This window comes from Seriola aureovittata, chromosome 10 (genome assembly GCF_021018895.1).
Source record: "Seriola aureovittata isolate HTS-2021-v1 ecotype China chromosome 10, ASM2101889v1, whole genome shotgun sequence".
NCBI lineage: Eukaryota > Metazoa > Chordata > Actinopteri > Carangiformes > Carangidae > Seriola > Seriola aureovittata.
In genome coordinates this window covers 16,447,844-16,474,252 of record NC_079373.1, presented here as the reverse complement: position 1 = coordinate 16,474,252, position 26,409 = coordinate 16,447,844, and the positions used below count along the sequence as shown (strand labels likewise).

The 26,409-nt window shown below is 41.1% G+C and overlaps 4 protein-coding genes across 10 annotated transcripts in view; 1 reads left to right on the top strand and 3 right to left on the bottom strand.

Annotated features, from left to right (window-relative positions):
• LOC130176310 (membrane-associated guanylate kinase, WW and PDZ domain-containing protein 2-like) overlaps positions 1–10,615 on the top strand; it is a 77,577-nt gene extending 66,962 nt beyond the window's left edge. For 3 of the 7 annotated variants that reach the window (XM_056387318.1, XM_056387321.1, XM_056387320.1), the window contains exons 13-22: positions 598–790; positions 917–1,032; positions 1,453–1,645; positions 2,184–2,423; positions 3,477–3,662; positions 4,078–4,393; positions 5,100–5,319; positions 5,429–5,572; positions 6,161–6,299; positions 7,354–10,615. In XM_056387318.1, the coding sequence (XP_056243293.1) occupies positions 598–790; positions 917–1,032; positions 1,453–1,645; positions 2,184–2,423; positions 3,477–3,662; positions 4,078–4,393; positions 5,100–5,319; positions 5,429–5,572; positions 6,161–6,299; positions 7,354–8,048 (2,442 nt within the window). In that variant the 3' untranslated portion in view covers positions 8,049–10,615. Of the gene's footprint in view, positions 1–597; positions 791–916; positions 1,033–1,452; positions 1,646–2,183; positions 2,424–3,476; positions 3,663–4,077; positions 4,394–5,099; positions 5,320–5,428; positions 5,573–6,160; positions 6,300–6,657; positions 6,769–7,353 lie in introns of all 7 variants that reach the window. The other 4 variants (XM_056387324.1, XM_056387322.1, XM_056387323.1 and 1 more) reach the window with 4 other exon arrangements.
• Positions 10,616–11,040: 425 nt separating this feature from the next.
• ergic2 (ERGIC and golgi 2) lies at positions 11,041–16,064 on the bottom strand. The gene is made up of 13 exons (XM_056387341.1): positions 15,608–16,064; positions 15,410–15,518; positions 15,190–15,236; positions 15,007–15,074; positions 14,783–14,823; positions 14,033–14,134; positions 13,791–13,883; positions 13,596–13,651; positions 13,340–13,438; positions 13,154–13,251; positions 12,906–13,068; positions 11,952–12,031; positions 11,041–11,817 (listed from the first exon to the last, which is right to left on the bottom strand). The coding sequence occupies exons 1-13, from the start codon at positions 15,711–15,713 to the stop codon at positions 11,749–11,751; spliced, it is 1,131 nt and encodes a 376-aa protein (XP_056243316.1). The 5' UTR covers positions 15,714–16,064; the 3' UTR covers positions 11,041–11,748.
• Positions 16,065–17,028: 964 nt separating this feature from the next.
• Positions 17,029–19,205, bottom strand: kxd1 (KxDL motif containing 1). The gene is made up of 5 exons (XM_056387344.1): positions 19,056–19,205; positions 18,595–18,713; positions 18,257–18,409; positions 18,128–18,174; positions 17,029–17,995 (listed from the first exon to the last, which is right to left on the bottom strand). The coding sequence occupies exons 2-5, from the start codon at positions 18,690–18,692 to the stop codon at positions 17,739–17,741; spliced, it is 555 nt and encodes a 184-aa protein (XP_056243319.1). The 5' UTR covers positions 18,693–18,713; positions 19,056–19,205; the 3' UTR covers positions 17,029–17,738.
• A 638-nt stretch (positions 19,206–19,843) lies between these two features.
• Positions 19,844–25,863, bottom strand: sinhcaf (SIN3-HDAC complex associated factor). The gene is made up of 6 exons (XM_056387343.1): positions 25,706–25,863; positions 23,025–23,152; positions 22,818–22,917; positions 22,578–22,701; positions 22,287–22,437; positions 19,844–22,095 (listed from the first exon to the last, which is right to left on the bottom strand). Exons 2-6 carry the CDS (start codon positions 23,150–23,152, stop codon positions 21,765–21,767), a joined length of 834 nt encoding a protein of 277 aa, XP_056243318.1. The 5' UTR covers positions 25,706–25,863; the 3' UTR covers positions 19,844–21,764.
• Positions 25,864–26,409: the final 546 nt, after the last annotated feature.

The following is a 26,409-nucleotide window of genomic DNA, read 5'->3' as shown; positions in this document are numbered from 1 at the left end:
AACTCTGTATTCTGTTGTTTAAGTGGGAGATGTTGGATTACGGCGGCATTCCCAACTTTCTTTTTAGCAAATGTAGCATTTCATGTTTTATTCTTGTAATGCATCACAGTGCAAATGCTGTTGTGTCATATTTTAAGGTCTGATGTGACCATTTATAACCTGAGATGGAGTAGAAATAAAACTGAAATTGTGTCAGATTGATGTGGTCATATAAACAGCCTCATCAATATTTTTTATTATTTATTTTCTATTAAATAAAAACCCGCACCATCTGCCGCTGGCTACAGATTTGAGCTACTTTTTGTTCAGGGCGTGCCACTTTGCAGCATCAAGACAATAATATAACTTCCTATAAAAAGCCTCTTTCTGTTTGTTGAGCTGTTGTCATCATGCGTCAATGTGATGGGCACAGCTGTTTCAGAACGATGAGATTTATGCACCACATCAGCCAGCCCTTTAGGACTTTGCATTGCTGTGCCTACATGAACCAAAATAGCAGGTGTGCTTGGAGAAATAGTCCATGCGCCCAAGACCTGCAGATTAAAATAGGGCCCCAAATCTTTAATTAAACATCTGTTGTTTGTGTTTTCCTTGTAGTTGACTGACCAGTGGGACCCGCATGGCAGCCCCCAGGCAAACTTGTCTGGTCCAGTCTTGCCACCCGGCACTCCCTTCCCAAACCAGCCACAGCACCGCACTTCTGTGCCTGACTCAACTGAAGGCTTCGATCTGAACAAGCCTGACCCTTATGACCTTTATGAGAAGTCAAGGGCTATCTATGAGAGCCGACGTGAGTACAGAACCTTCAGTTCTTGATGGACAGAGTGTTATGTTACTTTAAACACATAAAGACACAATATGTGGATTTGAAATGGAAAAAAAGTCAACCTTTACTGTCTGTATTTCTGCGTGTCAGGTCCAGAGTATGAAGAGGTGGAGGTGCATCTGCTGAGAGAGAAGACCGGGTTTGGCTTCCGCATCCTGGGGGGAGACGAGGCCGTGCAGGCTGTGAGTCCGGACGCCCGTGACAAGGCTCGTATGGGACGGGCTGGACCACAAACACTTTTAACCTCATGCATACCAACCTCGTCTGACCTGCACATAAACTTATCTCACACTCTTCATCCAGTTACAGTTCATACAACTAACCAACATACTTTACGCACACACACACATACACACAAGCACACTTTGTCTTTCTCACACTGTCCTGACCCTCTAACTGCTCAGTACCTCCCATACTGAAGTAACGCCTTGCTAACTTGTGCAAGTGTACAACAGCATGCAAACTGTGAGAATATGGTAGCAGAACATTTGGAAAGAGAAAAATGCTGCCATGACCCAAAACTAGTTTGCAAGCTAGATAAAGCAATTATTGTGTGATTCCACTGTGCCTCTGTATCATCCTCTTCACCTTCATCTATGCTGCTAATATTGATTTTCTTTGAACAGATTGTTATTGGCGCTATAATAGAGAACACTCCTGCTGAGCGTGATGGGCGACTTCGACCTGGGGATGAGCTCATTTCTGTGGATAAAAATGTGGTTGCTGGGAAACCGCACAAATACGTAATAGACTTGATGCATGCAGCCGCTCGCAATGGTCAAGTTAGCTTGACCGTGAGAAGGAGAGTGCAAATGCCTGGTGAGGACATGTTTTGTTTTGGGGGTTTTTTTTTGGTTTCTTTTTTTTTTTTTGTTCTCTTGTGTTTTGTTTTTTCACACTTTACAGAGACTTGAGAACATGCTGCACATTTCACTGGCATCAAGTAAAAAAATAAAAGACGACTGGACAAGACACACATGTTGACAGTCTGCGTGAGGTATCAGTGTGTGCTTCTCACCCACACACCTTTTCTGTGGTAGTAGATCATACATACATCTATCCTTTGTTCATTGTGAGCAATGCAGCTGGCTGTGTGATTTGTCTTTCTAAATGTAGTACAACTGCAAGGGCATGTGGTTACATAAGAGTCATACCTATCAAATGACAGACAGGCAAAGTTTGACTTTGAATCCCTGCTGGAAGTAGAGACGTGCTCTATTGCATTCAGTGGCTACATCTTAAGCTGCTTTCATTTTAAAAGAAGCTTTAAGTAAATGGCTTCTGTGGGTAAACTGGTCGTGTTTTACAGTAGCAGAGTTGCTCTGACTCATCCTGTCCCCTCGTTCCTTTCCTCCAGGTGAACCGTGTCCTGTGAACGGGCGCAGCCCCGGCTCGGTGTCGACACAACACAGCTCTCCACGCAGCGATGCAGCCTCAGCTTCGGGCCCTTCAGCAGTCGCCATCCCCGCTACCACCTCTCCCCCAGAGGGATCCGCCCTGCAAACAAGTGATGTGGTTATTCACCGCAAGGAGAATGAAGGCTTCGGCTTTGTCATCATCAGCTCCCTGAACAGACCGGAGAACGCCACCGTCATCAGTGAGTTGCTTCTGTCTGCCCTAAAGGTTGTTACTGAACACAAATGGTGATTTGTAAATCTTTATGATCAAGGATCCTCGAGTGGTTGTTTATGGGTTTTTGTGACCGTCACATTTTCTGGTGCTACATAGTATCTTAGCAAAATGTGCAGCAAAATGTAAAAAATATAGCTTATTTGATTATATTCAGTGATTTGACTATATTAAACAATGTTAAATACATTTTAAGGTATCAGATTTTTTACAAGATAGATTGTCTCCATAATATCTATTATATCTGCTTTACTAATGACCAGTGGGCTGCATGTCCCTTACCAATTAATGTACTTGAGTAGTGTTTCTTTTCATGTTCAATAGTTTCAGAACCTTCATTAGCTGTGGTCAAACTGAAATTAAGATCAAGATTTAAGATTAAGAATTAAGATTTAACATTTGTACTTTTATTTATTTATTTTTTGGTTCTAAATTGGTCTAAATTTCATGCCAAGATAGTATTAAAAGTCTTTTTGAAAGTCTTAAATGTGGCTTTGTTAAACATGTGGTTACAGTAAAGAGAGCTGATCTCTTTGAACAGACTGTGTGATTCTTGAGTCAGCTTGGATTGAGTGCACACTGAAGATAAATATATCCTGCACAAATACCCATGCAGTCACAGAAACATCTATTGCAGTCCAAAAACATTGCTATAAATTTATTTCTCTGCTTGGTGCATCCAGAAATATTTTACATTGAAGAGAAATTTCTCTGTTTTTTTGTATTTATTTGTGTAAGAAGTGTCAATAAAAGATAAAATAAAAATAGACAATGTAACATTTTTTAAAGGTTTGAGCAGTGTACTTCTGTACAGTCACAGTGTTTCATAAGGCATAGTAAATATTTGTAACTTTAATTTTAAAGTTATTGAACTATACCACAGTGATGACTGCTGAGGCTCATACTGTAAAACAATTCAAAATGTTTTCTCCACTTTAAAATGGACTTCCATCAGTGCTGTCTTGACATCTTTCTTCAAAATTGGTGTTGACAACCACCTTGTTATTGCCTGTGTTTCCAGCTGTGCCCCATAAAATAGGACGTATCATTGAGGGCAGCCCTGCAGACCGATGTGGGAAGCTGAAGGTGGGCGACCGGATCCTGGCTGTGAACGGACAGTCCATCATCAGCATGCCACATGCAGACATTGTCAAGCTCATTAAAGATGCTGGACTAACAGTCACACTGCACATCATACCAGAAGAGGGTGAGTGTCAGGCCTCTTGTTTAGTTTTCTCTTTGTACTTGATGAAGACAACCCCTTGAAGTCAGTTTCCTTTGTGAAGGAATATATTTTATTTTACTGGTCTAAGTAAAATACTGGTCTAAGGGGAAGCTTGCACACAAAATGTATTTTGAAATAAAAAATTCAAAACAAGGACACAGGATTTAGAAGAGTGATGCTCCTGCAATGTTTTGGTTATGGTGGCACTTGAACATTTCAGCCAGTCCTCCTTATTCAGCAGATAATTCAGTAGTTTTCTCAAATACATTTCAGAAAATTTTAGTGCTGCAGTCTTGTGCATCCTGGGCATGTTTTTATTTTTCAATTCATTCTAATCCTCCAGAGTTTAACATTTTTCACCCAGGTGAACTCTTGTCTCACCTTCTGTCCCCCACAGGTTCCCATTCTGGGCCCAGCTCAGAGAAGCAGAGCCCCATGACCCAGAAACACAGCCCACAGACCCAGCCCAGTCCTGTAGCCCAGCCAAGCCAAGGAGGCATCCAGCCCGGCCAAACGGCTCCTCAGCCCGGCCAAACGGCCATTCAACCAGGTCAAGCACTTGTCCAGCCCGGTCAGACACCAGCTCAGACAAGCCAAACAGTGACTGGACCTCCTGCACCAGCAGCCTCCCAGCCTGCACCAGCTGGAACCCAGCAGAGCCCCGTCACCCAGCCCTCTGGCCCCCCTCCACAGCTCTACCTCCACGATGGCAGGTAAGAGGTGTGCTAAGAGGGATGTTCCTGTTTGGACTCAGCAGCAACATTTTGTGAGATTCCCTAAACAGAATCTTGGTGACTGGAAGAAGGAGCAGGAGTTTTCAAAGGTGACAGATATCAAACTGTGTATATGGATGAGTGTGCCATCCTCTCCTTGCATGCCAGTAAGTTCGGGAGAAAACCTGTGACTGCAGACAACTTTTGTCCCACTCAGACTCTCAGTCTCAGACGGGTTCCTGCTTTGTTGCATAACACCACTTAGCTCTTACAGTGCCAGTGAATAATTTACCTTAAGGTCTCGCTTCTATAATGCAGGAACCCAGCAATCAGGCCCTGTATCAAGATTATGAAAGTGTGGGTGCGTGCGTGGATGGGTGTGTGCATGTGAATGTCAGATCAAGACACTGAGAGAAGCACTCCCAGAGCTGTGGATTTGTGCCCATTTTACAAGTGGGAACTTGATAAAAGTTTAAAAACATAGTGTGATATTTCCATCCTTTTACTGGTGGCTGCACACACGCAGGGATCCTTATACTCTCGTCCTTCACATGGCAAGTTAAGCTCAAATGTTACCGTGTACATATATATTCAAGATATGAGGGCAATAGGACACCTCCTTCCTTTACGCTTCTTCGAAACAACGCTGTCTCCATCATGGCACAGGCTTCTCCTCTGATCTTGTTCTGTTTCTTGATCCTCACAGGTCAGAGGTAAAAGCCAGACAGGACGTCAAACCTGACTTCCGCCATCCTCCATTCACTGATTACAGGCAACCTCCAGTAGACTACCGCCACCCACCAGTTACTGATTATCGACAGCCTCCGACGCTGGACTACAGACACCCGCCTGGTCTGCTGGACTTCAGACAGCATCCTGCGGCTGCACAGTTTCCCCTGGGGATCCCTGCTGACTTCAGACCACAGGTACAATAATTTTCTGCCTAGGCTGAGGCTGTCTTGAGCATTAAGTCTACATATTTATTTATTTATTTACTGTAGGTTTGCTGCAAGTTCTGTACATTTTGCTCTGCAGGATTTCGATTACTTCACAGTGGAGCTGGAGAAAAGTGCAAAAGGTTTTGGCTTCAGTATCCGCGGGGGCAGAGAGTACAAGATGGATCTATTTGTGTTGCGCCTGGCTGAGGATGGTCCTGCTATACGTAATGGAAGGATGAGGGTGAGATGGCATGGATGAGAATATAAAAACTATATATTTAAATTTTTTTTGTCTTTGGGAGATGATTGGAATTGACTGTCAGTCAACAACAGTTGTTGAAGAAATGTAGAAAGAGTGTAATTAATACAATCACAGATGTGCAAATAGAATAGGGAAAATGTTTGTCCATCTTGATGTTCATCAAAAACAATATCACATTACATGCTCAAGTGTGATATAGTTCACCGAATTTAAAGATGATTTTTGCCTTTAAAAAAGACAGTAAGTCTGTTCTTCTGCTATGCTTATTATATGTCACTTTTTCCTTTGTTAATTCAGATATTTATTTTACTGTCTGTCCCATCTTCTTTATGGAGCAGGTATACCTTACAGCTTAGGAAAGGGGGAAAGTAAGTAAGTACATGTGAACTCAGTGACCCTCTGCTCACTCTCAGCAACTCCTGTTGAAGTGCATTTGAACAAGGCACTTAGTGGCTACTTGTTTCCCAGTTGCTCCAGTGGAGACAGTGATTGTGTAGAAAAGACAACTTTCCATTGATACACACAGTTTGACAGAAATCGACCCTGTCCTCTGTGCTCCTCCTCCAGGTAGGGGATCAGATCATAGAGATTAACGGGGACAGCACTCGTGACATGACTCACGCCCGTGCCATTGAACTCATCAAGGCGGGTGGCAGGCGGGTCAGGCTGCTGCTAAAGAGAGGCACGGGACAGGTGCCAGAATATGGTGGGTTTGCCTGACACAAACTGACGTCTCTAAATGTCCAACCCTTTCCACTCTGTCTGTCACATTAGTTTCTGACCTGATCTTTTCTCACTTTCATACTAGAGATTCAATGTTTGAGGTTCAACATTACTGTGTTTTAACCAGAATGGCATTTATTTCTGCAAATGCTATATGTTTTACTCAAGAACATATTAACATGCATTAATATCTCTCTGCATTTTACTCCTTCTACTTTGTCATCTGACTTTAAACAGGTCTCTATGTGAAAAACAATTTTAATCAAACAGTAGAATAACAACTTGCTCTCTAGCCTTCGTGTGTTGTAACCCCTCTGCTTTAAGTCTAATGATTGGTATAGGCTTTTACTTGCCTTCCCTTAGGAATGGTACCTTCCAACCTCTCCATGTGCATGAAAGGTGACACACTAAGCTCCCCCTATTTCTTCCTAATGGGCCACTCTAAAGACACGGTTTGTGAAAAACTGCACGTCTTTCTCTCCATACTGATTAATCTTTGTGCTCTATAGATGTGCTCTAGGCATGCATTCATATGTGCATGCTCATGAGTTTATGCATGAGAAAATAGCAGCCGTGTGTGTGTGTGTGTGTGGGGGGGTGGGGGGGGTCTCTATGTGTGTTGTAGTAAAAGAGCAATATTTTGAAGTGATTCTCAGATGAAACTGTGTCCTGAAGAGAGCTGTGAAGTAGACTGTGTCACTCAACTGCAAATATATAAATTCTTTTCAGGCACTGAATAAACCCTGTCACACATGCCTGTCTGTAGATGAAGTGTAGATATTAGAGTTATTAGGTATAACATATCTTCTACATGGTCAGGTGTTTGCTGCTTTCACACATTTGCATGCAAGTTTGCCTGACATTATATCAGGATGTGGTGTGTCACTGTGTTGTTGTGTACATCTTTCTCTCTCTCTCTCTCTCTCTGCTTTTTCCTCTCCTCTCTTTCTTTTTCTCTCTCTGTGCATGTGCATGCTGGTTGTGCCACTGTTTTTTCATCTCAGTCCACCTGAGTGTGTTTTGTTCCTCCCCAACAGACTGTGCCAGCCCCTGGGATTCCCTTTCTACAGCCCACCCTGCCCTGCAGGAAGTGACCCTCGAACCCCACCCGAATCCATTGCTCTCATCCCATCCAGCCTCAGCCCCAGACTCCCCTCATCAGCTCCCTCTAGAGGCCACAGTGTGCATGGCAGACAAAGCTCCACAGCTGACAGACCACAGCTCCATTAGAGGGGCTACAGGTGGCAGGTCCACCCAGCAGAAGTGCATCATCAGGGGGCAGGGAACCCCTCAGGGGTCTGGAGAGGTGGACTGTGGACCAGGCGACAGACAGCCTCGGGCTTTGCCTACTAAAGCTGTCCAGGGGAGGTCCGTTGAAAGACGAGAGAGGCAGAGGGAGGCTTGCTCCCCCTGCTGTGAGAGAAAGGGCCTGCACACACAGGCGGTGAGCACTGTCTGGCCCTGGGACACATATGTCAGCGTGAATTCAAATGGAGCCTCTCTGGCCAGTGCAGATGGACATGTCAGCCTCCAGGAGAGGCTGGTGTCCAGAGGTCTGTTCGCTAGAGAAGACGATAGGGCCAGTGGCCACAGTGGGCTCTGCTGCCCCGCTAAAACTATGGAAGATCCTCCTGCGAGGAGTGCAGCTGCCTCCCCTGGGCCCTGGAACGTCCCTGGGTCTGATAAACTGCCTGGCACCCTGAGGTCCTGGACCTCCACAGTAAGCAGGTAGAATGGATCTAGCTGGTTTGGACTGGATCACACTGTCTGGCTCCTCATTCAGTTCACCATTGGATGAACAGTAAATCTCCCTTGCTCTCTCTTTCTGTCCTGTTTTCTTCTCCATCTAGTTCTTAAATCATATTTTTTTTCATTTGTTCTTACGAGATGATTATTACACCCACCACCTTAAAAAACAGAGGAACTCTCACAGCTATTGTAACATACAGTATAAACCCAGATGGAGGCATTTTGGACCCACGGTTGTAACAGCTGATGTTCTGATCACAAATGAAACCCCGTTGTCTGATTCTGAGTGGAGCTGTGCTTTTGATGCGTACTTTTTAACCGCTCAACCGTATCTGGCACAGATTGGTTAGTGCAACATAACCTCAGATGGAACAAGGTTCCTCACAGGAGAGACATATGTACAACCAAGAGGTTTACTTTTGCTCCATTTTCTCTGTGCAGTGGGAAGAATGAGACTACAAATTTGATGGAGGAAGTGACGCTGAAACTCCTGGAGGACATGGCACTGACCCGAGTGACAGCCTGGTTAACGTGACATATGTTAAGATCTCACACGCCTACCAATATATCATATACTGTAAATGTAAAGATGTGAAAAATATGTACATTTGGTAAACTCAAAAATATACCTGTTGGTGTTTTTTTTGAGGCCGTGTTGTAGTTAGAAACATTGTAAAGAAAAGAGAAAAAAACACCAGGACAGTATTTTAGGATCACTATTTCCATGGCCTCGTCTATGACTACATATCAAAGACTGTGCAAGTCACCAAACCCAGACTGCTGAGGGAGGCAGTGGTGGTGTGCATGGATGTAAACCACCATGTCATTAAACAGGGACTCACGTGTCTTTTAGAGGTAGAGTATAGAGAGGACATCCTCTGTGGAGCCGACCAGTTGGTACTCATGTGAGACAAAGAAGATCTTTTTTTCATCAAATTGAACTTTTGAGTGACTGACAACAGTTGGCTTAGTAAGAACTCATAATACTGTTCTGAGTTATGTACACCAGATCACAAGTCAACCATGCAGTCATTGTGCAGAATTATAAGCTGTGCTGTATTCATTTGATGCTCAACAGAAAAAGTTTGTCCAGTCTATATTTCCCATTTCTATGCCTTTTACTGTGCTACGTGTACCACATCACTGTGGGAGAGGGGCATCGGTGTGGGGAAGAGGAGGCCGATGGTTATGAGGTGGGGCAGAGTGCCTTACTCAAACTAATGCAGAGCTGTTGCCGTTGTGATTTGCTTTGGGAACTGAATGCAAAACAGATGTTAGTGACCATGCACACATATCAGCAAAATGTTGAGTTGTGGAGCCTGTTTTCTTCTGACTTAATACCAAGCAGTATATACAGTTATCTTGATGCACTCTCAGCTGTATAGCTTATCAGTGTCAATGATTGCCGTTGTCCCCTAATGTTGAAGAGGAGATAAAATGTAGCCTGTAGCATTACTCTTCTTAGAGAGTCATCCGGGAGAGTCGAGCTGTGAACGTTTATCCAGACAGGGTTATTATCTAAGTGAACCATGGTTTCTGTTGTGTCAGATGAGTGTCATTTCAGCTTTATTTGTCTATTCCACACATTTGCAGGCTGTGACAATACTCTGAATCTGAACCCAAGATTTTAGATGATCTGTGAAATATCCGTTCGATCGCAAAGTTTTGTCACTGGCAGAGTCGAGGCATGCTGCTATTAAACTGAGACACAGATGAAGTCACTATCCCCCTGCATTTCTCCATTTTGATATCATCCATTTCTCTCAACAAGATATTTGCTCTCATTAAAATTAATCACAATAGCTTTTGAGTACTAGAGGATCATATGAGTTTAAAAAAAAAAAAAAAAAAAAAATCATAATGCATTGTGACAATGTGACTGAATGCAGCATGAAGGCAGATCCAACCTGTTCTTGTAAACTGGTATAGACCAACTGGTAAACTGCTTCTAGCGAGACAGTGCACCTGCAAACTGGAACACTAGTAAGAACTTGTGCATAAAGCACCATCAGGACTGAACTTGACCCACACTGGTTTCTGGGTAAAACGTGTGGTCTGGATGTTTTCTGAGCTGACTTGAAAAGATGAATACACCTGTGGTTCATGTGATAAACTGGTTAACATGTTAGTGAGGAGCATGAGAACATGCCGTTTGGCTGTAGAAATGTGTTTACTCTATGTAGGTGAAAGAATATGTCATCCAGCCCTCTGTCTCCATCCAGGCCGTCCCCCTGCCTGCTGTGAGTGATTTTGTATACAGAAACAAAAAAATGCTTTATTGGAACCTGTGAAGGATGGCACGTTCATAAATCCCCATTGAGATCAAGTATAACTGTGTAGTGTTAATTGTGTACTATTCACCTTGTACAGCTGTATTCCTACAAATATGGTTTACTGTATCATTGATACTGTAGTTTCAAAGACGTGAACAACTATTTTTATGAAATGCGACAGTACTGATATATTACATTTTGCTAAAAAACAAAAAACTTGTTTACTGAAAGATATTCTGAAATACTGTCAAATAAACTCTTGACATGGTGTAAAATATTCATTTCTAGAGATTGTTTTACTTATAACCACAGTGATGAGACTAGAGCTGAAACTATCAGTCAGTTAATCAATTGACAGAATATTAATGACCAACAATTCTGACAGTTGATTAATGGTTGTGGTTGTTTAACCAAGCAGAAATTACATATTCTCTGGTTCCAGCTTCTCAGATGTGAATATTTACTGCTTTTCTATGTTTCATATAAAATTTAATATTTTCAGGATTTAGACTGTTGTATTAATTGGACATAACATAAGACACCAGAGGATGTCACCTTAGGTTCTCAAAACATACAGTGAGAGATCTGATGATTTTCAAAAGTTTTTGAATATTTTATAGACCGAACACCGATCATGTATGAAATAATTATTGGCTTTGGGTGGGATTATACCAGAATATAAATACTAACAATGGATCCACAACAAGTTGAAAGTTGATTTTATTTAACAAATCAGCCTCATAGTTGCCACAGTGAGCACAACACAGGCACACTTGTGGAACAATTTTAGAACCCTTTTAGTCTTTTCTCTCAATTCCCCTTTAATGGCCCTGCACCCCCACATAGGTTTTTCCTTTATTGCAGCTGATTAGAACTCGTCAGCTTGAAGTTGAGCAGAGTTATACTGGGAGCTTTCTGAGGTCACCAAACTGCATCAAGGAGTCTGAAAAATGTCCTGCTTTTCCACAGGTCAAACCTAATCCGTCAATCAAGTGTATACACAAAAATGTAACCCAGAGAAAAGGTCAGGATAAATGAAAATCCCCAAGTGGGTATAGTGAGAAATTTAATACCAGGTACCGTCCATTTAATGAAGTCAGACCTACAATAAGGATGTAAATAATTTACGCTGTTCAGTCTGGTGCGGCCTTCCAGTGAAAGTGACAGAAAATTAGTGGAGGTATTGATTACAATCCTTCCAAGGTGGATGAACAGTTATGTCAGAATCACCCATCCAATAAAGATTTTTGTTAAAAGATAAAAAATATTTACACATTTCTGAGCAAAGCAGGGACACATTTTCTATTAAAAACAACTTGTAAACATTTTCCCAGCATCTCACTGCTGACTGGTGGGTTAGGCCAAGATGGTGAGCTGTCAGTCGGCTGCAGCTGAGTTGCTGCTGATGTCTCATTCTTGAGAGTAATTTTCTGGAGGAACTGAGGTTTCACTGTTTTCCTGCACATCCAGAGGAGCCTCCTGGGAAGGAAGAACAGAAAGATTCATAATGATAACTCCAAAAGAGAGTTAAATTACTCTTTTCAGTTTGCCAATAGGTTTTAATTCAAGGTGAATACTCAGTCTGCAAGGTTTACAGTCATGGATTCACTTACCTTAAGATGTCTGTAGATTCCCATTTGGAAACGACAGCAAACTACATCCACCAAGAAGCCAACCATACTATGGAGCATACCTGCAAGAGAAAGAAAAGATCCAACATTTAGATGCTGATGCTCATGACAGCTTAGATGAGGTGAAAATAGCTTGGTTGAAGCTGTTAAGTGTATAAGCTGTAGCTTTTATAGGAGAGGATGTGCATGTCTGCATTTGACAGACATCCATAAATAAAACAGAGTATGGTTTGTATCTCTTTCCAAGCTGCTTAACAACAACACACTAACACTAACACTATAAGACAATGTCGACCCTCACACGCAGAAATATTCTTCTACCTTTTTCTGAAATACTCATCACCTCCTCCCATCATCTTCAATATTTCTGAGGAATCCAGCAGCCAGCAATCTCACATTAGATACATGTAAGGGTGACAAGTCCTACTTTAAAAAAAATCCTTCTTGTTCATGTGTTCAGGTGCTTGTAAGAAGCTAAATAAGCTAAGAAGCTAATAAATAATATATATAAATAATATAATATAATATAAATAAACATGGACACTGTTAATGTGGACTGGTATTTACCGTTTTAAATACATGGGTTACTGTACACCTGCTGACTCAGCTGCATCTGCAAATGTGCCTACAAAGATTTTTCCAAACAGTCCCTGCTTACCACTGCATTTACCTTGCAAAAATAGCATTACTAAGACTAGAAAAGAAATAAATAAGGTGAAATAAATGTTCCCTATGATAGATTACTTATCTCTGAAAGTTGATAATCACACTTGCAGTTGATGGCTGCCTAGAAGTCAGGAAAGCAATCTAAAAGTTTGATCTACAGTGGGGTCAGCATTTTAAAGTGTGGCTGAAAACATCATAATGCTCCAGTGAGGTCTTAATATGCATCTGGCACTCAGTGAAACATTTTACCGGTTTAGGGAGTTTATCTACCTGTGGTAGAGAAAATGCCTCCGATGATGCCACAGAGTCTGACAAGAAACTGCCAGAGGGGCATGTGCTGCTCAGTGACTTTGACCATTAGTGAACTGATATCATACTTCATAAAGATCCCCGAGACTCCATGGCTGCCTGCAGCATGGTTTATCACTCGTTCCTGCAGAACAGGAGGAATACAAACACATTCACCATATGGATAGATACTACACAAATATACAAACATGAGCAAAATGAAAACCTACCCGCTCAGTGACTGAATACTGATGTGTGTCAGCAGAGACCTGGTAGGTATTCAGCTTGGTTGGCACGATGGTGACAAAGTACTGAAACATGTGGTTAGCTGGAGAGAACGATCAAAAATCCGTCAATGAAAAAGAAAGCATATCGAAGCATAAATGATGATAAAAATGTTTGATACACAGACGTACAATCAGCAGTGACTTTCTCTGTCCCATCCAGTGGGTTGATAATCCCAGGGATCTCTTCTCCAAAGGACAGGTGGTCAATTCGGTGAGAAAAGTTATAAGCTGTAGCACAATGCGAAGTAGTCAAAACAGTTATTGTCAACATTTTATGTGTCATTGCAACTTTAATATACAGTGTGAATATCATCACCATATGGTCAAAGTATAAGAATTTAAAGTAGATATGTGTAACAGTTTGTTAAAAAGATAATGAACTCACTGTCATGGCTGACTAGAGCAGCTAGATGGGCATGGCCTCTGGGATGTGGGATGGACCTGTGGAGGGATAAAAAGTTCTTCTGTCCGTCTAACGTTTGATAAAACATGCACAGGTGTAATTCTTGCAAAATGTCTAATTTCTACTAATTTAACAATTTATCATTATGAGCATGTTTATAACCATGTGGATACGTACTTGCCAACAGTAATGTGGAAATTTCCTGCCACCTTGTTGACATACAGATGTCCATGTATCCTGCAGGCACTGAGGGAAGTGGAGCTGTCCTCACTGTGGAGAAAAAGAGAAACACAGTGTGGAGGGGATCATTTTATCAAAGTATATGGAAGGTTGAGTACTTCTTGGTTTATCATTGTAATCATATTTTCAGCCATCTCTCAGCTCCAAACAGAAAACGGCTTATTTTTAGGATCCTGTACCTTTGAAGCTGAGCAGGAAGAGCTCCTTTTATTGCAGTCTTGAAGAGCACATCCTGAAGAGAGTGCTCCACTCTCAGACGCTCCTGAATGTGCAGAAGAGTCCTAAAAGTGAAGGACAGAAAAGTTAAGAAAACAAGGACTCACTTGGAGTGAGACAAAAGCAATTCAATGGATAAAACAGCATTTAAATTTTAAAATCCGTACAAATCAGGTAAAACCATATTGCATCAATGAGTTTACTGGTTTGTATAGGTAGAAAATACCTTTTGATGTCCTTTTTTACTAACTACTACTACTAATTTACTAACACTGCTACCTATTGATTAGAGCTCTAACAATTAACAGATTAATTCATTAACTCACCAAAAGAAAATTAAAATTAATCAATGAATCATTACAGTTATTTTAACAACATTCTGTGTAATATTAACATTGTTGAGTTTTGGTTGCGCCAACAAAACAAGCCATCTAAATACATCAACTTGAGCTGCAGAAAATAGTCATTTTTTACTATTTTGTTATGTTTTATAGACAAAATGATGAATCAGTTAATCAAGACAATAACTGCCAGATTAATTGACAATGAAAATAATCATTAGTTGCATCTCTACTACGAATGAGAGAGAGACCATAGATTAAAAGGCAACTCCTTGCAGAATGTAAATAACATAAGCATAGTCAAAATGTCACCATATTCCTTTAGGGAGTGTCCTAGATATTACAGGTTCAAAGAGTTAATTTGAATCTTACATTTGCCATAATCTTTGCTGTGGGGAGAGTTCAAAGTTGACCTAAAATGTAAAAAAAAAAAATTGTCAGACAAGTATAAAGAAGCATTACCACCGAAATATAAGGGATTAAATAGGATTAAAGGAATTTTGAAGTTTAAAACCTTTAACTTTCCACTGACAAGTTTCACTTTTAGCTCCTCAACTTCATTATTCAGTAAATTAATTGTGGTAGCTGATACTCACTGGTTCATATTTTAATCCATCAGAGGCCACCATGGTTTCTGCCAGATCCAGGACATCTGCACCTATATCTACATTCATGCATACACACAAATTAAAAACACATCTGACCTTTCTCAACCAAATATGAATGAGTGCTTCTTTTAAAATAGAGCTAAAAATACAATGTAAATTTCTTGTACTTACATTGGCATCTCATGGCAACTGTAATGTCAACATTTATCTTGAGTTTACTGTGAATGAAGGAGAACTCAGTTGTCAGTTTATTAGGAACACCTAGCTAAAAACTAATGCAATACAACAGTCTTGCAATAAATGATACCTTTGTGAATGTTATAGTGTTCAGTTTCGTTGTGCACAGCTAAAAACAGGTTTTAAGCAGAATAATCACATTTCAATCTCTCACCTGCTGAAGTCTTTGTCCACCTCATACTCATACCTCATCCATGTGTTTCTGTACACAAAGAACTCCAGGAAGGCAAGTACAGCCATGAGAGTGAAGGCTATCAGAGACACTGGAGAGAGTATCAACATAAATCACTGTGGTGAGATTAAAATCACAAAATGTTTGTGTTACAGCTTTGTAGGGGTGTGTGTAGATTACCTGTCCCACCGCTGGCTGTGGACTCCACGTAGCTCTCGGGAACTTTGGGGAAGGCGTCCAACTCCTTCACCAGAGTTAGAGCCTTCTTCTTGGTCAGCCTCCTCATCTTAGGAGCAGCAGGAGGAGCAGTGTAACTTCAGGTGAATACCCTCATAAAGTGGACGTTTATTAACGGATTGGTTGTTTGGGATGACCGTTGAGATGTCAGTCATACGTTTGTCTTCTCTATGCTGACGTTGACCATGTCAGCCACCGAGCTAACCGTTAACGTCAGCTAGGTTAGCAGACTAAAACATGAACTAACAAACAAAAAACCCGTGATTCTACAGTCAGTTAAGTGTTTCTTGTAAAAGTAAAAAAAAATCGAGAAGCTCCCAAATCCCAAATTTCCGGTGAGTGTGTTATGGACCGAGGTTAGCTAGTGTGTCGTTTGACCCCGTTGTCTGAAAATAAAACAGCTCCCATTCGGACTTAGCGCCCTCTGTCGGTTCATAGTGCAACACGTATTTCATGTCTGAGAACACGGTTTAAAACTTAAAATTGCATTAACATTAAAGCAGGAGGGAAAAAATCCAAGGCATTCTGAGTAAATAAAAATGCACTTAAAATTACAATTTGTAACACCAACGGCAGATCGGGATCGGGAGGAGAGCATACATCAAGTGGAATCTGTTTTCCCGTCGACATGTGTTTCCCTCTACCGTATAACCTGGGTCCATGGCCAGATTAACGTCGTTAACCTGAACCTAACCACATTTCTGTTTCCTCTTTTCTTTTTATTCAAATTGTAAAGCAACTCATGTTCACAAGCACCACAGACCTCACCTTCGAAAATAATCGAGACCTCTTTAACACAGTTTCAACAAAAAACTACATTATATCTAACAGTAGGACTTATTTCAGGACTGTTGTAATTGACTACATTTGTTTTAGCTCGGTGTTCATAATAAACCGACAAAGTGATTCAAAACTATGTTATGGTATGTTATCATATATGAAGACTTCGTATGTGCTATCTAATTTTCCTTTAGCAACTAAAAGCTTTTGATTCAGCCAAGACTGGATCACAAACTGGGCAAAGCAGGCACCTGCCCTGGACCCTGTATGGAATTTACCATTAATATCATTAGGCAATTGCTTTGTGGTCATTTGATTGTTTATACATGTAAGGAGCAGCTCCTCCTCGATGTTGAGGGCAAAACAAGCTGCCTAACCTGTATCTCTTCTTATCTGTGTTTTGTGTACAGTATTCCTCTGCTGGAATATCACATGGCCCCATGGATGAATTATGGGATGGTGGTTCTGTGGGTACAGATGCCACTAAGTTTAACAGTGTTGTTCTTTTAGCATATTCAGAGCAAACATATTATTTAAATCCACAAATTAAAACTGTATAAATATGACAGAAATAACAAATTAAGTCCATTTTAGGCTGGATTCCCCCCTTTCAAAACTGTATCTTTAATGGGTAGTAATGTGGAGGAGTGGTCAAAACATTCAGTCACACAACCTGGTTTCCAGCTCTTAGAGTGAATTGGTATCACATTAAATGCTGCTAAAATCATTCATATTCCTGGTTTTAACAGGAGTACACAAAATAACAATGCTGCAATATGTGATATTGTTAATTGTACCACAACAACAACAACAACAACAACAACAGTATTAACTACTCGCAAATCCTAACACATCATGAGACCCTCAGTCAGGTGTGCATCTCTTCAAACCTCAATACACATGAAATATGCTTATAATCACACAATTGAGGGTGTTTGCTCGGGTTTACTGTCAACAAGACAGATATATTTATAGTGAGATACTATACAACTTCAAGTATTAGCTGCATTATTTTAGTGCTGTGCAGGCGTATGACAAATAAGCATGCCAACAAATATCCAGTGTCCTCATAGACAGTTCATAGCCATCTACAACATCAAGGTTGTGATGCTCTTTCCAACAGATAGATTAATGACTGGAAAAGTCACCAAATATTGTAGAGGCACCTGCCCTGGACCCTGTATGGAACAAAAACTCAAATATACAACATGACCTCCTGCTAATTCCTCCTAGAATAGTTGTAAGGATGAAGCTCAGTTTCAAGTGACTTAAATTGCTTCACAAAGTGTCCGCTCTATTCTGCAGGTACAGAGTCAGGACCTTCGTCCTGTAGTACGGCGGTCTCTAGGACGTAAGAGGTGGGCGTGTCAGGCGGCTCTTGGGAGAGATCTTCAGAGCATCTGCTCACAGTGGGTGAGACCACATCTGGACTTGTGTCACATGATTCTGTGCTCTGCTCTGAGATGGCTGTTACGATTGTTGTAGCAACACTGTGGGGAACTGGGTCAAACTCATCGTCGTCCTCCTCGAGGATCGGTGACTCATGAATATCTGCCAAATAAGAAAAAAAGAACAGGGATATTTTATATTATAGAGATATTTAGACATAACATTTGAACAAGCTGATTTGGGGAAGTTGATTGTGTTTATGAAATGATGAATGGAAAGAAAAAGCTAACTCACTGCTGAAAGCATCTGGGTACTGCTTAGCAATCTTCCCTTTTAGTGTTCTGGTGAGGCAGAAGAGACAAAAAAAATCAAGAAGTTGTGTTTGTGTGTGCATAAGTTTTGCACTGGTGGGGTTGTGTTTACCTGATCCTTCTAAAGATGCTGTCCAGATCTTTCTTCATCTCCACAAGGGTGCGGGTGTGAAGCAGAAAGTGCTCATTCATCTGCTGCAGTCGCACGTTAGATAGCCCGTTGAAGTTGATCAGCATTTCATTGGTTTTCTCAAAGCGGTCAAGCCTGTTTCCACAATAAGTCACAATAAGTCAGCAAAGCAACAACAATTTACAGATGGCAGTTTGCAAAGAACAAGCCACGTGGCAGCATCACTGTCATGTACAGGTGAACTGACCTTCAGCAAACAGCACATTTCATACTTAGAAATATAAAGAAGCAGATGAAGCTGATCAGAGCACAACACTCACATGTGTCTCTGAGCTTGGATGATGGCGTTAACATCCTCAGAGTTGACCATGCTCAGCATCCTGCCACAGAACACGCCAGATGCTGTGGGCTCCGCCATGATGAAGATCCAGACGAAAAGCTGAGAATACAAACTTTAATTCAGAACAGTGCGAGTAATGTAATAATCACATAGATCAACAACGTAAGCGCACTGAACCATGAACTCACAGAGAAAGCTTAATAATAAACCTATTCAGTGCTGATATCTGCATTAACAGCTAGTTAGATTCAATAACGTTATTTCACTTAACATTCTGTCCAGGGAAGTCAACCCCAGATGTTCATTTTCTCTGAGATATTTTAATCGCAGGATTTTGTACCGATGAGTAACTTTATAAACAGTTCAGCAGCCTGGACGAAATTACACCGTTAGCTTGTAAGCTAAAATAACAACCAGAGCTACAACATTCATGTTACCTACCCCAGTGGTTGTTTTTAGACCTCTGTCCGTCTAAATAACAGATTTGAAACTACATATGCAGCCTAAAGCTACACCTGACAGCTGGCTGTAAAATAAAAACAAAGCACATCCGCATTTTTTTTAACTTCCTGTCATAGGACTACCGTTTCCGGTTTTTTTTTCATTTGATTTTTTTTCTTTTCTTTATTTAAAACTGCGCAAATTACAGATGTACACCATTAAGGAGTATGATTTAGGCATATTTCTGTTTCCATATTTCTTTTCTACTCAAATATATATTCCAAAAAACCCTGATTATAGCTAATGATTATCTATCATACTATCCATGATTTATGAATGTGGAACATCCATAGGAGGCACATCACCCAAAAAATTTCCCCACGGTACAATTTAAAAATTCTGCTTATTTCATCAGAACAGAGAAAGCTTTTAAAGTAGTACAGTGATATTTATCTGGTGGGAACAGTTTGGGTGTATTTTGACTGTGCTGTGCTGCGGATCTGTGGATAACAGACAGACTATAATGCTGCATAATGCTGCAAGGGTTGACAAATATCTTGACTCATGCAGGTGTAAGCCCTGTGCTTTTATTTTCTGTAAGAATCACTTCAATAAGCTTACTGTACATTTTCTTTGTTATTATCATTGTTTTGAAACATTTCTAAATTATAAAAATAAATTTGCTAAATTTCAAAAGCCTAAATAGGAGAGGACAGTTTTGTGCCTTTTGTTCCTGCTGAGTTCATGTTTATCCACCTTATACCAATAAATTCAGTAACTCCACATACTTCCAGAAAACTCACAAAATTACTTTTATTGAGGGACAAGTAAAAAAAGTACATGATGTATAAAAAATACAAAACCGCTTTGTCTAACTTGTAAGCTAAGTAAATGCATAGCAACAGTACATGCAAGTCTAGAGTTAGGTATCCTACTGTTCTGTAACATTTTTAAGCTACAGGCTAAACAGGGGAAAAGTACAGTTTGGTTGCAATCTATCATTCGTTTCACTCTACATGATACAGATCTAAAATGATGATACAGAATAAGTTAGGTTGCGCGCAACTCAACTGATGAGTAAATAAATACTTAACATCATTTCACAAATATTGACAACCGGTAATTCAACACAACGTTAAACAAAGCTTGTGTGAGAATTACATTCGATTTCTGATGTACAAAAACCATGCTAGACGTAAGCTAAAGATGAGAAGAATTTGGAGTATTACACTTCTAAGTGGGGATGCAGTGATATAAATAAATATGAAATAAATAAATAATGAAACCCATATAAGAGCCAAATGGCTCACCCAACCCCTTATGTACATAACACACCCCCTGCTCCCGACTACAACATCACATGTATGAAATTTCATATTAGTGTTTGTTTTTAGAATACCATAAACATACATACAAATGACCTCGGACAAGCACAAGTGTCCATAGAAAACCTGCATTGATTTGACATTGGGTGAATTTCAATGTGCTTTGGCTTTCATTTGATAAATAAAGTAATATTAGGCTATATATCACAACATGTGTGGTATATAAGAGGCAATGGCATAGAATTTCAGCTTGTATAAAGTATTTTACCATATACTGACCGGGAATGAGGGAAATCACTGATATTGATATTGCTGAATGACTATAGACCGATTGTGTGTTTTGCTGTAGTATTGTGTGGTATTATTATGCAAAGACACTTATATTTTTCCTTTTTCTTTTTTTTTTTTTTACATATAAAAATAAGTTAAAACTTCAGAGAAATGGATCCAAAAAATAAAAGTAAGATTTACAGTTTATATAAGGCCATGCAATTTTAGTAGACTCATGCATCAGATCATTAGGTCTTTTGGATGAGTGGCTTGCCATTCATGCAAAATGCACTATGTGTTGCTGAGGCCACGATAAATATAGCTACTGTCCCTTTTTGTTCCTAAATACCAATCCAGAATTAACACTAGCACTGTCTGTAACACATAATTAAGGCTGGTGTATTTGCTGTTGAAGCTGTGAATAGGCCTTATTTAAATGGGACCCACATACGTATTTGCACACAGAGACGCTAATCCAGTCTACAAACACAAAATCTTTGATAGGAGTGGATGTCAATGTGAATAGACACAAACACAAGGGCTACTGTACAGGTCTGTGCTCTGTTAATGTAAAGTGTCATTCATTCCAAAACGAGATATCCACCATTTAAAAAAAGAGCTATCAACTCTGAACAAAGAAAGCAAAACTAATCCCATCATATCAGTCATCTTGACATATATGCTTACAAAACATCCATGTTGAGAATGGTTTCAGCTGTATGTTTGAAGTGTTGAGAAATGAATTTCAAGTAGCACCTTTTTCTGTGAGTAAGTGGATCTATTGCGTTTTGGAATAAATTCTTTTAAATGTACCAGCAAACTAGAGCTCCAGCATTTCATCTAAAGTAGATCAAAAACACTACGGATGATGGCCCACCGTCAGGATGGTTGGAATATTAAATACAAAAAAAAAGACAAAGTGGAAACACAACAGTCCATAAGTTACCGTTTAAACATAATAAACAAACCTCCAACATTATTGTGGAGAAGACCAAAGGATTTTCAGCTGCTTTATGATTGAAGGCAATCTGAGGCGACTTCTTTCTATAAGTGCTCGAGAGAAAAACAGCACCCCAAGATTTCTTCAGAGATGTGTGCAAGGGGGGTTTTTACTTTACCACCCTTCCTCCGCCGCCACCACGCTCCTGGTTGGAGGTGTTGTCACGGTAACGCATAACTGAGCAGGCTCTGCATTTTCCTCACATGTTGGCGTCTCCTTCACTTCCTCTCCCGTCTGGGAATTTTGCCCGCTGACATCCATGCCCACCTGGCCCTCCACTACCTCCACTTCCTCCTCCTCATCTTCCTCCTCTTCATCTTCTTCCTCCTCCTCTTGCTGCTGCTGCTGTCGTTGTTTGTTGCGGCAGCACGGTTTGAACAAATGCGGGTCGATGAGCACCTCCCCAAAGCGCCCCTTGTAGATTATTCCACAGCACACTTTTTGCCTACACAAAACATGATACATTATTCCTATTCAAATGTATGCAGCAAGACCACAATGTGAAAATATGCTCCATGGACAAAAATGGCTCTTTTTTATATGTAGTATCAAAAACAATCTGCAACGTGTGCTTCTAAATCCTAAATAATGAATCTGTAGCACAAAGAAGTGCCACTGCCTCACTGTCTGACTTACCTCTTCCAGTAGGTGAGATCCAGGAAGGAGAAAACAGGTGAGCGGCTTGATCCTGGGCTCAGCTCAGTGTCAGACCCGTCGTCCGACAGGTTGCTGTAGCTGGGAGACTGAGCAGGAGAGGCACTGGAGGTGGTGCTGTGAGCATCTGAATCTAGTGGGTAGAACCAAGTGCCAAATGTGAAGGGAGGATTAGGTGTTACTTGTGTGGTGTGTTTTTAACAAAAGAAACAAATGAGTGAGTGCGATTAAACATGTAATTGTATCATTGAATGAGAAAAATGCAGGGCTCACTGTTTCTTTTAAGCTCTTTCTGCAGCCTGCTGATCTGGCTAGGCCGCGCTTTCTTGGAGACGGACTTTATCTTCTTGGGCCTGGAAGTTATCTTTAAGCTGGGACCTCCCCTGGCATCCACCACCTGTATGAAGCAGGGGAGAAGAAAGGCAACGAGAAATGTTGATTGTTAATGAGTTCCCATGATTCAAGTATTTAATCAAGGCCCAGTAATAGCTCAACCATATGATTCTCACTCACGTGGTTCCAGTTCTTCTTAGTTCCCACAGGTAGCTTTTTCCACCGTTTCACCAGGAGCACACAGGCATTACAGATTTCTCCAGAACGCGTTTCACTCAATCTGCAAGATAGTAACACCTTGTGAGGGAAGATCTTTCCTATCAATAAGGCATGTTAAAATATACATATTATTGCTACAAACTCCACGTGCTCAGGTGTGCCTCCTACCCGAAACAGCTCCTGAACTCCTTCTCATATCGCTTGCTGTCCGTGAAACGAGAGCTTGACGACTTTGCGCGGCAGATGCAGCAGCCGTCCAGACTCCTGTACATTTTCGGCTTGTGAAAGCCAAACATCTGAGTGCAAAAAAAAGATTGAAATATTTACATCTCAGGCTCTCATCAGTGTGCATCATGTGTTAACTGCAGTACCCCCGCCCCCCTCATCCGGCAGCCATAGCCTTCTAGTTCAGATCAGAGATCGTAGTTTATTGCCCCATTTCAGATTATTCAAATGTAAATGAATAGATATGTATCAAATATTTTTGTCACGATCAGAGAGCACTAAAAACATCCGCGGAAAGCGATTTTGTTAATGCATCTCTCCGCTCTGACCCACATGGGGGAAGTAGGTCAATAGTCAGACAGCGTGTCAGACAGATCATGTCACCAAGCTGCGCTCACAGGATGCACGCTTCATTTTGGAAACTCAAAATATAAACATAAGCACGCACTTAGTCTCAGCCTTCATCCTGCAGATAAATACATTATATGTTATGGTCAAAAATAAACCACGGAATGCAAGAGTATGTTGCATACATGCATGAGAATTGCAAAAATATAAATGTGTCCGAGATAGAATCACTCGAAATGCAATAAGTGCGCCGATTATGCACAGGAATTATGATTTATGTTGCTAGGCAAAATGTATCCTCCACAGCACATGTAGACCTGAACTGCGGCAAAACTGCGAGCCGCGCCCCCCAGACTGGGTTTTTTTTTCTTGCCATCAGTCCTCGGGGTCTTCTGTCAGTGCGGTGCCACAGAGAGCAAGCAAAGAGCAGGGAAAATAAAAACCTCTCACTCTGCTGGTTATATCAGATACTTTGTTAGGGGTAGAAGATGAGAACTAGAAAACAGTCGCCCGATGGCTGAAGATAGCAATATAAGTATGAAAAAATGACACGGCAAAAAGACTCATTTTCAGCAGTGAAAACTCTTACATGGTAAGTGTATACAATTAGAATGAAAATCCATGAAATAACAGATACATAACATAGCCATGTAAAGTATCACAACTGCCGGATTTCAATGTACAAACTTTACTCCTGCAGTATTTTCCTCCAGAAACTGGCATTTAAGCCAATGTCCTACAATTATGCAGAGGTCGAATTGTAGCTCTGTTTAACGGGGAAAGTGCTCCACTGAGATTAAACATTTACACGAGTGTCCTGATTAAGACAACAGCAACACACGTAACACGCAGGTAACACGCAACATAACACACTTACAAGCAATTAGATTAAAAGAAGAGAATAATCAATAATGTTCTGAACAAAACAGATATATTCAGAATGGTAATTAAAGCAGTCTCATTGATTCAGAGCCGTAATTTCATAGACGTTATTATATAAAAACAACATTGTATCTGCTCGTGTATGTGTTCTGGAGTATGCTACAAGTTTTTTAAGCCTCGAGTGTGTGCTCTGTCATCAACAGACGATCTCTGCAGCAGAATACAGTACGTGACGCAACTCAACATGGCAACACACTTCAAAGGCGGAGGCAGTGTGGAGAAGGGGGTGTGATGCGATTTTCCGCAAAAACTGTAATATTTAAAGTAAACTGTAAAAATTCCCTCGAAAGCGATTGGGGCTTGTGCGAAAGGCACCTCTGCCTTTTAAAATAAAATAAGACACCGTGAAATGCACTTATTTTTATCGAGAGAAAAGTGCAAGTCGCCGATTTCACCGCCCACTCCAGCGAGGAAGCATGGCATGCCACACGACCTGCTTCATGCGCACCCATTTTATGATGACCGTCCTCTGTTCGACGGAGCCAGACTTTCCTCCCCTACATCAACTTTACGTAGTGAGATAAACTAAGACAAACACATTTCGAAAGAAAAACGACGTGTCCTCAAATTTACGAGAAAGCTGTTCTCAGATAATCGTGTAATTTGATCTTTACTCTTTGTTATTCCAGAGCCGCCTCGCTGCAACAGTCCACCTTCAACTACATGTGCACGAAGTTCAACGCGACGGCTTTTTGAAAGTCGGTGTTAAAACCGCTTTCTAACACTAAACACCATTTCTTAACCAGCTCAGGTTTCATAAGGTGTTCTTAAATAGTTTGTGTTTTGCTGTTTTGTTGACAGCAGCGCCCGCGTGCTGAGAAGCATCTCTGGTCCGGGTGGGCGTGAGAGACTCAACTTGGCTTATTTAGCAGGCGTAGCTGTGTAGTAGTCTACATGCGCTCTACAGCCAATGTGGACATTGTGGCTTTCTAGAGTAGCAGGTTTCAGGCCGTAACGCTCACAATAACCGACTTTAGCTAAATTTCGGCAGGGAATAAAGGAGTGATGTCCTCTTACAGCCAAATGCACCGAAGCAACCAATAATAACAACAACAGCTAACCCTTGCTCATCATGCTTGCATGTGAAGGCCATTTTCACACTATTCAACACATCTTTTCGTTTATCTTGCACTCCCTCCACTTACTTTGACTGTTTATAAAGTGACCTACAAATCAAGCTGACCACCCATTCGGTTTTGCAGCAGGCCTAAAGAGAGCAATTGTTCTGAGATAAGTCGAAGCTTGGTTTCAGTAACACATCGGGAAGCTCCGGAAATACTTTAAACCCCTTAAAGCTTCACAACAAAACAAATAAAACTGGCGGCCTACTGTACCTTTTTGCAAGTTGCTTGAAGCTGAGTCAAAGTAATGGTCCCTTTAGCGCGTCGTTACGATGTGACTATTATGAAAATCGACCCGCATCAGTAACCCGCTCTCTTGTTGATGTCTGCGTTTGTGGACGGGACTGGATAGTTGTGGACATAATGCGCATGCGTCATATCCACACCTCCATTTCAGAGTAGAGCAGGAGGGTTTTTTCTTTTTCTTCAATCAAACCATTTACATAAACGACGTATGACGTTTCCGTGCGTCTGCATTCTACTGCCCTTATAAGGATGGGAACATTGCGCGGGAACAGGGGGCTCGGCCCCGGTTGCTATGGCACATTGGAGAATGTAAGCAGGGGGGCGGAGCCTGTCGTTTTACTACAGAGCGCCAGATGGCCCGTCTGGAGGCCTACGGTTTTTAGGGGGCTCGGCGTCTAGCACGGAGATGCGCTTTGTTGATTCCATTTGCGTGACAACGGAACAGATTAGTAGTAAATAAAATGTGGCTGAAACAAGGGGCTTCCATCCAGTGGTCAGCTTAGGGCGAACAACCACTCGTGCCATTTTCCTTTCAGACAACCAGCGAACCAGTCATCCTCCTGTCACATAACACTGCATCAGTTTGGGATGTGCACACTGTTATCAAGTGGTGGAATGTAACTAAATAGGCTACATTTACTGAAATACTGTACTTCAATACAAATTTGAGG